We start from the raw sequence: 12,838 nt of genomic DNA on the forward strand, positions 1-12,838 counted from the left end.
TTCAAATCGAGGTTGCTGGATCGTAGGCACATCTGCGAGGGGATCATTGGAGGTTTCTGTCTGTCTGACATCGGATTTGTGTTGATTTATTTGCACACCATCTCTGTTACTGTATACACATGCGCTATCAGACCGCCTATCTGACATAAGATCATAGGTGAGTTATAACTTCCTTCAGCTAAACAGACCCCCCCCCACCATTAAACTCCACTGAGCCCATCCATCCCCTTACTTCCTCAGGCTGAATCTGAGGCCGGTTCGACCCAGAGCTCAGCTTCAAATCCCACATCCAACTCGTCATCAAGACTGCTTGTTTCCATCTCTCCAACATGGTCAACCTCTGCTCCTACCTCAGTCTCTCAATCCCTTAACCACATTTCTGTCACATCTAAACCCAAATATTCCAAATCTTCATCAGCCTGTCATCCTCCAAAACTTCAGCTTGTCCAAAGCTCAGTCACCCACATCCTGCCCCAGTGTCCCACTCGCCCATCCTCGTTAGCTGCCTTTAATCCCTGTCTCTCTTTCCCTCCCCCCACTCCACCCCCTCTGGAGTGCAAAATTCTCATTTTCAAATCCCACTGCTCATAGAAATTTACAGCATGGAAGGAAACCATTTCGGCCCATCGTGTCCATGCCAGCCGACAAAGAGCTATCCAGCCTAATCCTATTTTCCAGCTCTTGATATGTAGCCCTATAAGTTACAGCACTTTTTAAATGTGGTGAGGGTTTCTGCCTCTACCACCCTTTCAGGCAGCGTGTTCCAAACCCTCACCACACTCTGGGCGAAAAAATTTCCCCTCAAAACCTCCTACCAATTACTTTAAATCTATGCTCCCTGGTTCTTGACCCCTCTGCTAAGGGAAATAGGCCCTTCCTATCCACTTTATTTAGGCCCCTAATAATTGTTTACACCTCAATAAGGTCTTCCCTCAGCTTCCTCTGTTCCAAAGAGAACAAACCCAGCCTATCCAATCTGTCCTGATAGCTAAAATTCTCCAGTCCAGGCAACATCCTCATAAATCTCCTCTGCACCCTCTCCAGTGTAATCACATCTTTCCTATAATGTGGCGACCAGAACTACATGCAGTACTCAAGTTGTGCTCTATGAGTGTTTTATACAGTTCAAGCATAACCTCCCTGCTCTTGTATTCTATGCCTCGGGTAATAAAGGCAAGTATTCCATATGCCTTCTTAACCACCTTATCTACCTGGCCTGCTACTTTCAGGGATCTGTGGACATGCACTCCAAGGTCCCTTTGTTCCTCTACACTTCTCAGTGTCCTACCATTTAATGTGTATTCCCTTGCCTTGGTAGCCCTTCCCAAATGTATTACCTCACACTTCTCTGGATTGAATTCTATTTGCTACTTTTCTGCCCACCTGACCAGTCCATTGATATTTTCCTGCAGTCTACAGCTTTCTTCTTCATTATCAACCACACAGTCAATTCTTCTATCATCTGCAAACTTCTTAATCATACGCCTTGCATTCAAATCCAAATCATTGATGTAAACCATAAGCAGCAAGGGACCTAGTACTGAGCCCAACGAAACCCCACTGAAAACTGCTTTCCAGTCACAAAACACTCTGGTGCTGCAATCACCTAGCCAATCTCTGCAACCGCCTTTGGTCCACTAGCTCTGACCATTGGTGCATCCTCATCTCTTCTTCACTCCACCATCGGTGGCATAGCCTTCAGTTACATTAGCCCAATTCATTAGAACTTCCTCAAACTCATCTGCCTCCTCATTTCTTTGTCTTTCAAACCTACTCGAAACTCATCTTTTTAACCTAGGTTTGGGTCTCCTCCTTCCGCCCTGAGACATCCTGTGGTTGTGAAAGGAGCTATATAAATGCAAGTCTTTCTTTCCTCAAACTGCTTGAGAGTGTTTTTGTGTTAAAGGCACTGTATAAATGCAAGCAGTTATTTTTACTTTGGGTAACTGGCACTTTCAGAAGTTAGGACAGAGGGTACCAGAAGGATATCAATATTTTCAGGCACTGGTCCATAAAGGAAGTTTGAAACCTACTAATGTTAAAGGCATTTAATTTTCACAGCTGCTTTCAATTCTCTTCAGGTTTGATTACATATCTAGCATGTGCTGCTGTTGCAGCAGAAATCTTGAAGTTCACTGAAATAGTGTTAATAAAACAAGATACTTACTTCTTATACAGAACTGCATTCGGCTTCTTTAGAGAATACTGCGAAGAGGAGAATAGAGTTGTCAGCATAAACTATTCTAAAACTGTTCACAGCACAGCATACAAGCCTGGCCGTTGATCAATTTAAAGCTCTTGTAGCCTTAATCGCAGAACATACTGGTCACTTTAGGTCTGATTCAGCCCAAACTGGCCTACATTGGCGGAGATGAATGAAAGAGACAATTTTTAATTACAGAATTTGAAAATCTTAAAAGATGGGGTCCAATAATCTCCAAGTTTGTAATGTAAAATGAGATTGACTGTGTTTAGTAAATATCATAATCCTAGTTAAATACAATTTAGACCAATATATCCTTGCTGAGGTATTTAACAAAGCATCAAACTAAGATTTTCATTAGAGGTAAGACATTTTCCTACACAGAAAGAGAAATGTGAAACTACTCCAGGCTGCTCATGAACTAAGCAACTGGTTATATGGTAATATTAGCACCCGAGTGTTTTGACCAGAGAATCAAGCATCGTCAGAAATAACCAATTCCCTCTTTCTCATCTTAAAGTTAAATTTGCTGTGAGCAACAACACTGTTCTGCCAACTCTAAGCAACAGATTAGAATCCAGCCTCGAGCGACAGGATAAAATTCTCCGTTGTTTGTTCCAGCAGTCCTATACAAAATGAATTTGGACAATTTCAACTAATTTCCTTGCACAGGTAAATAAAGAAACTGCCCGGAATTCCCCACTAATCCGCAATCCATGTGAAAAGACAAAGATAGCTGGAGTAAGAATTGAAAATGTGCAGCAGGAGCATTTGAGGTTGGAGTGAAGGCACACTACTGGCAGGTTTACCCTGACGTAAGTTACCAGGAGCGCTCACTGCTGACACTGGGTGCACAATTCCATTCTCCAGCACTGACACCCCTCGTCTCAATGAAAATAATCGATAGGATGTACCTGTACTAACAATTGCGACGTATCAATACAACTTTGTCATCTTGGTAAACCAATCAATTATGGAACACAATAAACAATATGTACTACAAGTCTGCAATAGCCTGCTATACTCACAATATCTTTTAGAGCCCGAGTCACAATTTCACTGGTGTTGCCTCCCTTGATGAGCATAGCATTCTTTGTATTCTCACTGAGTTTGGGATCTCTCTTCTCAAGAAACCTCTTTGCCCGTTTTGTCTTGGGCTTGCTACAGGTGAGAAGTGCAAAGGAAACATTAAGAAGATATCATTACAAATCAATTGAATTGACATATGCTAGAAGTATGGAAACAGAACTATGGAATCAAATCCCCTGCTTCATAACGATCACATTGTTCATCCAACTGAGGGACTGGGAGAGCATCCTTGCTGCCACTGAATCCATCAGCTAGGTTAGCAAAGACCAGGCATCAAAGCTAGAACCGTCTGCACTGCGTGCACCAGTTATACAACAACAACAACTTGCATTTATATAGCGTCTCAAGACACTCCATACAACATAACACAGCACAGCAGATGAGCTGAGGCAGAGATGGGCCACAGGAGATTTTTAGCGTTCCCTGTCGAGCACACCAGCCCAGGCCTCGAGTGACTGATTCTAGAAGTCACGTTGATTTCTTCAGCCTCTTCCTGGATATGATTGGAGTGACCTCTATAATGACCTTTATTCATCCAATCTAGGTATCTTTGGTACATTATGTTGTTGCCTGTCCAATCTCATGTTACACCCTTACTACCATAACTACTGGTTTCTGTTGCCTAGGCCCCAAGCACTGGACCTCCCTGTGTAAACCCCTCCGCTGCTCTTTCCTCCTTAAAACCTACCTCTTTGACCAAGCTTTTGGTCACCAGCACCAATTTCTACATATGCGGCTTGCTGTCAAATTTCTATCGCATAATACTCCCGTGAAGCGCCCTATATAAATACAAGTTTTAGTTGTTCATGTCATTCCAGTATTTAAACTCAAGATTTAATCCACCACCCCTCCCAATGGCTCAGCAATCCAATGAATAATACAAATACGAAGCACTACAATTGATCTCAGTATTGCAGGGCTAGGGGCGGGAAAACCAATCAATGTTTCCACTATTCCGTACCCCCTGCTGGATGTGCGTGTAAAACAGTGAGAGAGGACAGGATCGAGCTCAGCTGCGACACCTCTGACTGCCGCACAATCTGACGACAGTCAACATCTAGGCTCACATGAATGAGGTAAAAGTGCAGGGGGTGAGGGGGATCCTCAGCACTCAAGCCACAACAGGGGCTGGGGCAGTGGGCAGGGAGGGGGAAGAACATCTTCAGGCATTGCAGAGCTTGCATCTTGCACAACCTCAGGATGTCCCAAAGCACTTTACAGCCAACTAAGTACGTTTGAAGTGTCGTCATTGTTGTAATGTAGGAAACAGCAGCCAAATTACACACAGCAAGATCCCACAATCAGCAGCGTGATAATAATACAATAATCTGTATTTGGTTGCCATTATTATTTCCAGACTCAACTATTTCAATGCTCTCCTGGACAGCATTCCACTACCCATAAACTTCAGCTCTTCCAAAACTCGTATCCTAACTCGCACCAAGTCCCATTCACCCATTACTCCTGCTACATTGGCTCCCAGTCCAGCAACGCCTCGATTTTAAAATGTTCACCTTAGGGCCAAGGCCCGAAGCTCCGAAATTCCTTTCCTAAACCTCTCCTCCTCTTTGACCAAGCTTCTGGTCACCTGCCCGAATAACTCTTAGGTGGCTCGGTGTCAAATTTATTAGATTGCACTTCCGTGAAGCGACTGGACATTTTACTTTGTTAAAGGCGCTGTTATAGTATTGGCTGGGACACAGGGGGATAACCTGCTCTTCAAAATAGCAGCATGGGATCTTTTACATTCACCTTATATCCTGCCTTTCACAACACCGGACACCAAAGTTTCCTATATTACAACAGTGATTACACTTCAAAAAAAGCACTTCATTGGCTGTAAAGCACTTTGGGATGTCCGAAATTTCTCATTCTTTTTCAAAGCGCTTACAGCCAATTAAGTACTTTTTGAAGCATAGTCACTGTTGTAATAGAAAGACTTGCATTTTTATGGCACCTTTCGCAACCACCAGATGTGCTTTACAGCCAATGAAGTACTTTTTGAAGTGTAGTCATAGAAATTTACAGCACAGAAAGAGGCCAAGTGGCCCATCGTGTCCATGCCGGTCGAACAAGAGCTACCCAGCCTAATCCCACCTTCCAGCACTAGGTCTGTAGCCCTATAGGTCACCGCTCTTTAAGAGCACATGTGATGAGGGTTTCTGCCTCTACCACCCTTTCAGACTGAGAGTTCCAGACCCCCTCCACCCTCTGGGAGAATTTTCTACCCCCTCATCTCCTTCTACTAACTACTTTAAATCTATGCCCACTGGTTATTGACCCCTCTGTTAAGGGAAATAGATCTTTCCTATTCACCCTATCTAGGCCCCTCATAATTTTATACACCTCAATAAGGTCTCCCCTCAGCCTCCTCTGTTCCAAAGAAAACAACCCCAACCTATCAAGTCTTTCCTCATAGCTAATATTCTCCAGTCCAGGCAACATCCTTGTAAATCTCCTCTGTACTCTGTCTAGTGCAATCACATCTTTCCTGTAATATGGTGACCAGACTTGCACACAATACTCTAGGCACACTTAAGGAAGGATATACTAGCTTTGGAGGGGGTACAGAGACGATTCACTAGGCTGATTCCGGAGATGAGGGGGTTACCTTATGATGATAGATTGAGTAGACTGGGTCTTTACTCGTTGGAGTTCAGAAGGATGAGGGGTGATCTTATAGAAAAATTTTAAATAATGAAAGGGATAGACAAGATAGAGGCAGAGAGGTTGTTTCCACTGGTGGGGGAGACTAGAACTAGGGGGCACAGCCTCAAAATACGGGGGAGCCAATTTAAAACCGAGTTGAGAAGGAATTTCTTCTCCCAGAGGGTTGTGAATCTGTGGAATTCTCTGCCGAAGGAAGCAGTTGAGGCTAGCTCATTGAATGTATTCAAGTCACAGATTGATAGATTTTTAACCAATAAGGGAATTAAGGGTTACGGGGAGCGGGCGGGTAAGTGGAGCTGAGTCCACGGCCTGATCAGCCATGATCTTTTTGAATGGCGGAGCAGGCTCGAGGGGCTAGATGGCCTACTCCTGTTCATAATTCTTATGTTCACACGAGCAGATAATCACAGTTAGTGATGGTGATTGAGGGATAAATATTGGCTAGGACACCGAGGATAACAAGAGCGAAGAGGTTATGCTTCAACGCGGCCCCAACCTGCAAGAACCATCGGAGCAGGCCGGGGAGTGGAAGGAGCAGCGTGACGGCCTGCCACTCCAGGGAGCTGCTTGTGCTGGAGCAGGAGAGCAACGGCAGTGAAAAGGGACGTCATCAAGGTCCAGATTGGTGATTGGAACGTGGGCAGGAACAGCAAGAGTGGCGAGGTTGGGGCGAAGGAGCGGCGAGGTCGGGCAAAGGAGCGGCGAGAGATTGTAGAGGGACGTGAGCGGGGCCCAGAAGAGGCGAGAGTTCGGGGCCCAGGGACAGCACGGGCCAGCCCACACTGCGATGTGTGCGCGCACTAGGTCCGTGCAGCAGAGCTGGTCGCCAGTCGTCTTGGTTAATCCTTGCTACTGGGCCAAGACCTAGCTCTGTCAAGCCCCTGTGGTGGCTGATGTGCAACGGCCACCGCACATTAAAAAAAATCCAAGCACAGGCATCTTCCACCTTTCAAGATTTAGTTCGGACCTGGAATTTTAGGTCCTTCATTGAAACACCTGTGAACTTTTCGAGCAAGTCATCCTCGATTCGAGGGACTGCCTATGATGATGATGATGCTTGAACTGTATAAAACACTGGTTAGGCTGCAGCTGGAGTACTGTGCGCAGTTCTGGTCACCACATTACAGGAAAGATGTGACTGCACTGGAAAAGGTGCAGAGGACATTTCCAAGAATGTTGATGGACGGGAGAATTTTGGCTGTGAGGAAAGATTGGAGATGCTGGGTCTGTTCTCTTTGAAACAGAGGAGGCTGAGGGGAGACCTGATTGAGGTGTATAAAATTATGAGGGGCCTGGATAGAGTAGAGAGGAAGGACCAGTTTCCCTTAGCAGAGGGGTCAACAACCAGGGGACATAGATTTAAAGTAATTGGGGGCAGGTTTAGAGGAGATAAGAGGGGAAATCTCTTTACCCAGAGGGTGGTGGTGGTCTGGAATTCACTGCCTGAAAGGCAGAAACCCTCACATTTCAGAAATACTTGGATGTGCACTTAATGTGCCGTAACCTACAGGGCTAACATAAGAATTAGGAACAGGAGTAGGCCATCTAGCCCCTCGAGACTGCTCCGCTGGAGATACGACAGATAAGGTGGAGATAAAGACAGATTTTTGAGCGATAAGGGAGTAAAGGGTTATGGGGCATGGGCAGGGAAGTGGAGCCGAGTCCATGATCTTATTGAATGGCGGAGCAGGCTCGGGGGGCCGTATGGCCTACTCCTATTTCTCATGCTCTTACAGACCAAGAGCTGGAAAGTGGGATTAGGCTGGATAGCTCTCGGTCGGCGGGCGCAGACACGATGCCGGGCAATGGCCTCCCTCCTTCAGTGCTGTAAATTGCTGAGATTCTGCGATAACTTCCCCTGGGCTCTGCTTTTTTTTTTTGCCAATTCTTGTCAGATCAACTCCAGCGCCAAAGATATTTTTGCGCAATTTACACTTGATCTTAGCCAAAAGGCCGAGAGGGGAAGCTGCACCGTTCCTGGAAACACTGCAATACCAGGTCGGTGCGTGGAGTGGACGGGGCAAGCCCCTGTTCCATCTCCCTGTTCCAAAAAACAATTCAATATTTGGTCCACATAGGGGATATTAAACTGATAAGAACAGATTTTTTATTTTTTTTTTGAAATTCGTAGCCAATCGTTCCAATTCTTTGTCAAATCACAAACGCCAGAGGTCACCTTGCACATGCCAAGGATCACTCTGCGCCAATGCTCTTAGCCAAAAGGCCTAGAGCCACTGCACCGTCCCTGGAAGTACTGCAATACCAGGTTCGTGCCATGGAGGTGGATGGGTCAGGTCCCCCACACACCTCCGTGGAGGTGGATGGGTCAAGCCACCCCACCCACCTCCTGTTTCCAAAAAAGCAAGCATATACCTTCCTGATCCAGGGAGAACCACCCGGAGGTCATGGTGGCTACTCCCCTGTCAGATCAGTTACGCATGATCTTAGCCAAAAGGCCGAGAAGCCTGGGCTCTGCTTCGAAAATAGCTGCCGGCCGCGGGATCCTTTACGTCTCGCCCAAAAGGCGGCACCTCCGCCAGTGCAGCAGTGCCCCAGCACTGCACCGCAGGGTCAGCCTGGCCTGATGTGCTGCTGTCCCTGGAGTGGGACTGGGACCCACAGTGGGGGGGGGAGAGAGGGAGGGAGTCCCCACTGAGCCGCGGGCTCATGGCCGCCCCGGGGCCCGACACACAGACACACACTTACACCACCCGCTCCTGCTGCGTCATGGCGGCACCCGGCATGTGCACCCAGCCAGCGTCCTGGCGGAAGTGACGGCGCGGCGAGGTCACGTCACTTTCCACCAGGGAGGCCCTGGCGGCGGCGGCGGCGGCAGCGCCCCCTCTGGCGGCGGAGCGTGGTGCTGCTCGGAGGTTGTGAGCCTGTTGAGGGAGTTCCAGCCACTGCATCAGGGAAGGATTTAGTTTCTATAGTTTTCTTCCACCCACCCCTCCTCACCTTACCAAAAAAAAAACACATTTTGAACTTCCCAAAGCGTTTACAAATTAATAGATGAATAAACCTGGGAAGGGAAAGAAGTCCAAATGTTCGATTCAATCAACTTTTTCTTTAATCATGATTTTCAATAATAAGGCCAGGAGTGATGATCTCTGTTCATGCTGTGTGTGGTCTTTTACAGGTTCAAGCTCCTCGAGAGTCCCACATTGCATCTGATGTCAGCTGGAATCACAGGGTCTTGAGCACAACCCTCCATTCCCTTTAGCTACATTTTAATGCTCAGCTGTGTCTTCCAGTCCCATAACATTTCCCCATCTTTTTTGTCCGAATGATTTTCCTGTACCTGTTTCAGCGGGTCAATACTTTTAATTCTGAAATGATTCCACCATTCTCCCAAGATGCTAATGCCCAGGAATTGCGTAATGGCGTACAGGTTCAAACTAGCAAAATGTAAATGTAGGACCGATGTTCTTCACATAAAGAGTGATCAATACCTGTACTGGACCTCTGAGGGCTTTTGGGGACTGAAATCAATTAAAGAAAAAAGAAAGACTTGCATTTATAAAGCACATTTCACAGCCACCAGATATCTCAAAGCGCTTTACAGCCAATTAAGTACTTTTGGAGTGTGGTCAGTGTTGTAATGTGGGAAACGCGGCAACCAATTTGCACACAACAAGCTCCCACAAACAGCAATGTGATAATGACCAACCATAATAATAATCGCTCAACCATGGGCAGCTGTGCCATCAGCAGCCAAAGCCGTAAGCTGTGAAATTCCCTCCCTAAACCTCTTCACCTCTCTACTTCTCTTTCCTCCTTTAAGACGCTCCTTAAAACCTACCTCTTTGACCAAGCTTTTGGTCATCTGCCGATATATCTCCTTACATGGCTCAGTGTTAAATTTTGTTTTATAATGCTCCTGTGAAGCACCTTTGGACGTTTTACTACATCAAAGGCGCTATACAAATACAACCTGCTGTTGTCTACTTAACCAAGCAGTCTGACAATTTAGAGACCGTGGAGGGGTCGAGAGAAGTGGTATTGAGGTAGAGCTGGGTGTCATCAGCATACATGTGGAAACTGATGCTGTGTTTCCGGATGATGTCGCCAAGGGGCAACATGTAGATGAGAAATAGGAGGGGGCCAAGGATAGATCCTTGGGGGACACCAGAGATAACGATGCGGGGGTGGGAAAAGAAGCCATTGCAGGTGATTCTCTGGCTACGATTAGATAGATAAGAATGGAACCAGGCAAGTGCAGTCCCACCCAGCTGGATGACGATGGAGAGGTGTTGCAGAAGGATAGAGTGATCAACCTTGTCAAAGGCTGTAGAAAAGTCAAGAAGGACAAGGAGGGATAGTTTACCTACAAGACATGAGATAGGATGGGGTAGTTTGAGAGTAGTGTGTGAGTTGGCGTTAGGCTGCTTTGGATGTTTTTACTTAAAGACTTGCTGGTTTGGGTGTGTTGTTTTGCTAGGTTATTTTTGTTACGTCTCAAATAAAGCAATGAGACTGAGTACTGTGGACTTGAGTAAATGTGACCTTAGTCTCTTTATTCTGACTCCAGAATGCTGGCACTGCATGGGAGGCCTGCTTATATACAGTGCTCCCAAGGGATGCTGGGATCCCTTGGGACTCCAACAGATGTGCCCTCTGGTGGCGGTAGAATGCTGGTTACAAGCTGTTGCATACATAACAATTTTGTCGTGTTTTTTGTTGATTGTGTGTGGACTCCCTTGACTTTGTATGGCAGCAGGAGAATGTGCAGCAAAGAAATGGAGAAATAAAGGAAAAGGAAGAGGGAGAGATTGAGCAGCAAAAAGATTGTGAATGTGTGAATGTTGTAAGCAGCTTGTGGTGGCAGCAAAAGCCTACTGTACCTGGTAGTCCCAGGTGATCTCCCATCCAAGTACTAATCAAGCCTGACCCTTCAACTTCCAAGATCGGAAGAGATCAGGCGTTTTCAGGCTCGTATAGCCGTAGGTATTTGCCAACAGACTTTCTCTTTACTTAAAGGCCCACAGCCAGTCGCTGATTCCTTTCTGTCAGCTTATACATTAATGCAATCAAACAGCACAGAAACATTTCTATTTCTTTAATTTCCTTTTACTCCCTTCCCCCACCTTGCTCTCTTGGTGCTATGTCTCCCACACACGCACAAAAACAACAAGCTCGAGCCTTTCCCAATATTGCCATTCCCAATACAGCACAGATACTTCCAACATCTTGGGGCTGAAATTGCCCCCCCCCCCCCCGCCGCCGAAAAAGTGGCGCACTCACCAGCGTTGTAGTTATCTCCGCCCCAATCCATGGGGCAGAGGCTCGAGCGATATTCAGCTGTTTATTTATTTTTTTGGTCGGAGCAGTACTGCTGACCACTGTGGGGCAGAAGTGTGGGCGGGTCGGAGTGGCCATCGCTCCGAGTCATCATTGCCGCGCTGACGCTTCACAGCGTCCCTTCCCTTCAGTTAAAGGGGAGGGCCGCTGCGAGCTCTGCATGGGGCTTAGTTAGGCTCACTGGGCCACCAGGGAGGGTTTCGGCCAGTCCCCAAGAGGGGGTGCCGGGCTGCCGATTGGTGGCCCGGCCGAATCCGTGGCCACCATTGTCGAGCTGACCTCGGAGTCGGACGACAATTAAATAAAATGGAGGCGCTGAAAGTGCGCCCTACCCTTGAAGGTTGGCGCACCACCCAGGCACACACAGCTTCCCGACCGGGGAAAGCTGTCAGGGGCACCGACTGGCGGCGGTGCTGTTCCCACGGGGCAATTTTCCATGGGGCAATTTTCCATGGGGCAATTTTCCATGGGGCAATTTCCCGTGGGGGTTGGAAAGGGGATCGTTGCCTGTCGGATCGGGATCGGCGCGTGTCCAACGGGCGGCAGCACGGAAAGCGTGGAAACCCGTTCCCGCCGATCCCAGCCTGGAGGCAATTTAGGATGGGTCAGCCCATTTGATCCCAGTCAGTAAGGCCTAGCCACTCCATTACCGCCTGTTTAGAGGAGGTAATGAGCCTTAAAGAAGGGGGCAATTTTGGCCCCCTTATCTCCAAGGTTCAAATTCAGTCTTTGTCTTTCCAACCCCTCTCGGCCACTGATCCTCACCTCCAACCCACCATTAAGCTTTGCTCGGCAGGCAAAGCTACTTCTCTCTCCGCAGCCCTCATGCACAGCCTAGATAATATCCCAAGCTCATATCACCTTATCGTCACAATGCACCATAAGCAGTGGCAAACAGATCTTATCGCAAACCTTCGAACTCACTCTTAGTCTGTCCAACTCCTCTCGGCCACTGGCCCTCATCTCCAACCCAACGTCCAGCTTTGTTGAGAATCTTGGAATAATTCTTGAAATGTTTGCCCCTGCTTATCTACTGTATTACCTTTTAATCTAATTTCCCAATCTACCTTAGCTAATTTGCCTCTCATACCTATATAATTGGCTTTGTTTAAGTTTAAGACTCTTGTTTACGACTGAAGTATTTCACTCAAACTCAAGGTGAAGTATTTAATAATATGGTCAATATTTACCAGAGATCCTTTACTGTGAGGTTACTACTTAACCCAGTCTTATTACAGAGTACAAGATCTAAAATAGCCTGTTTCCTGGTTGGTTCAATGACGTATTGTTCTTGGAAACTGTCTCAAATGCATTCCATGAACTTGTCCACCATCTGCCTTTGCCAATTGGATTTGTCCAGACTATATCAAGATAAAAGTCCCCTTTGATTATTGTATTACCTTTGTTACAAGCTCCTGTTATTTGTTAACTAATACTCTATGCAATACAGTATAGCTACTGTTTGGGGCCTATAAACTACTCCCACCAGTGCTTTCAGCCCCTTCTTATTTCTTATCTCCACCCACACTTTTAAAGTTCCTCACCTTTACAATCATTGTTCAGGCTTCTTATTTC

General features: G+C 46.7%; 1 protein-coding gene and 2 pseudogenes across 2 annotated transcripts in view; all 3 read right to left on the reverse strand.

Moving 5' to 3' along the window:
- Positions 1-8,752, reverse strand: part of rpf2 (ribosome production factor 2 homolog) — a 29,830-nt gene extending 21,078 nt beyond the window's left edge. Inside the window, exons 1-3 of one of the 2 annotated variants that reach the window (XM_070885796.1) lie at positions 8,669-8,752; positions 3,232-3,364; positions 2,168-2,205 (exon numbers count right to left, since the gene is read on the reverse strand). In XM_070885796.1, the coding sequence (XP_070741897.1) occupies positions 2,168-2,205; positions 3,232-3,364; positions 8,669-8,706 (209 nt within the window). In that variant the 5' untranslated portion in view covers positions 8,707-8,752. Of the gene's footprint in view, positions 1-2,167; positions 2,206-3,231; positions 3,365-8,335; positions 8,355-8,668 lie in introns of those variants that run through there. The other variant, XM_070885797.1, reaches the window with a different exon arrangement.
- LOC139267521 (U2 spliceosomal RNA) lies at positions 7,924-8,092 on the reverse strand (annotated as a pseudogene).
- Positions 8,192-8,430, reverse strand: LOC139267600 (U2 spliceosomal RNA; annotated as a pseudogene).
- Positions 8,753-12,838: the final 4,086 nt, after the last annotated feature.

Source organism: Pristiophorus japonicus, chromosome 7 (assembly GCF_044704955.1).
Source record: "Pristiophorus japonicus isolate sPriJap1 chromosome 7, sPriJap1.hap1, whole genome shotgun sequence".
NCBI lineage: Eukaryota > Metazoa > Chordata > Chondrichthyes > Pristiophoridae > Pristiophorus > Pristiophorus japonicus.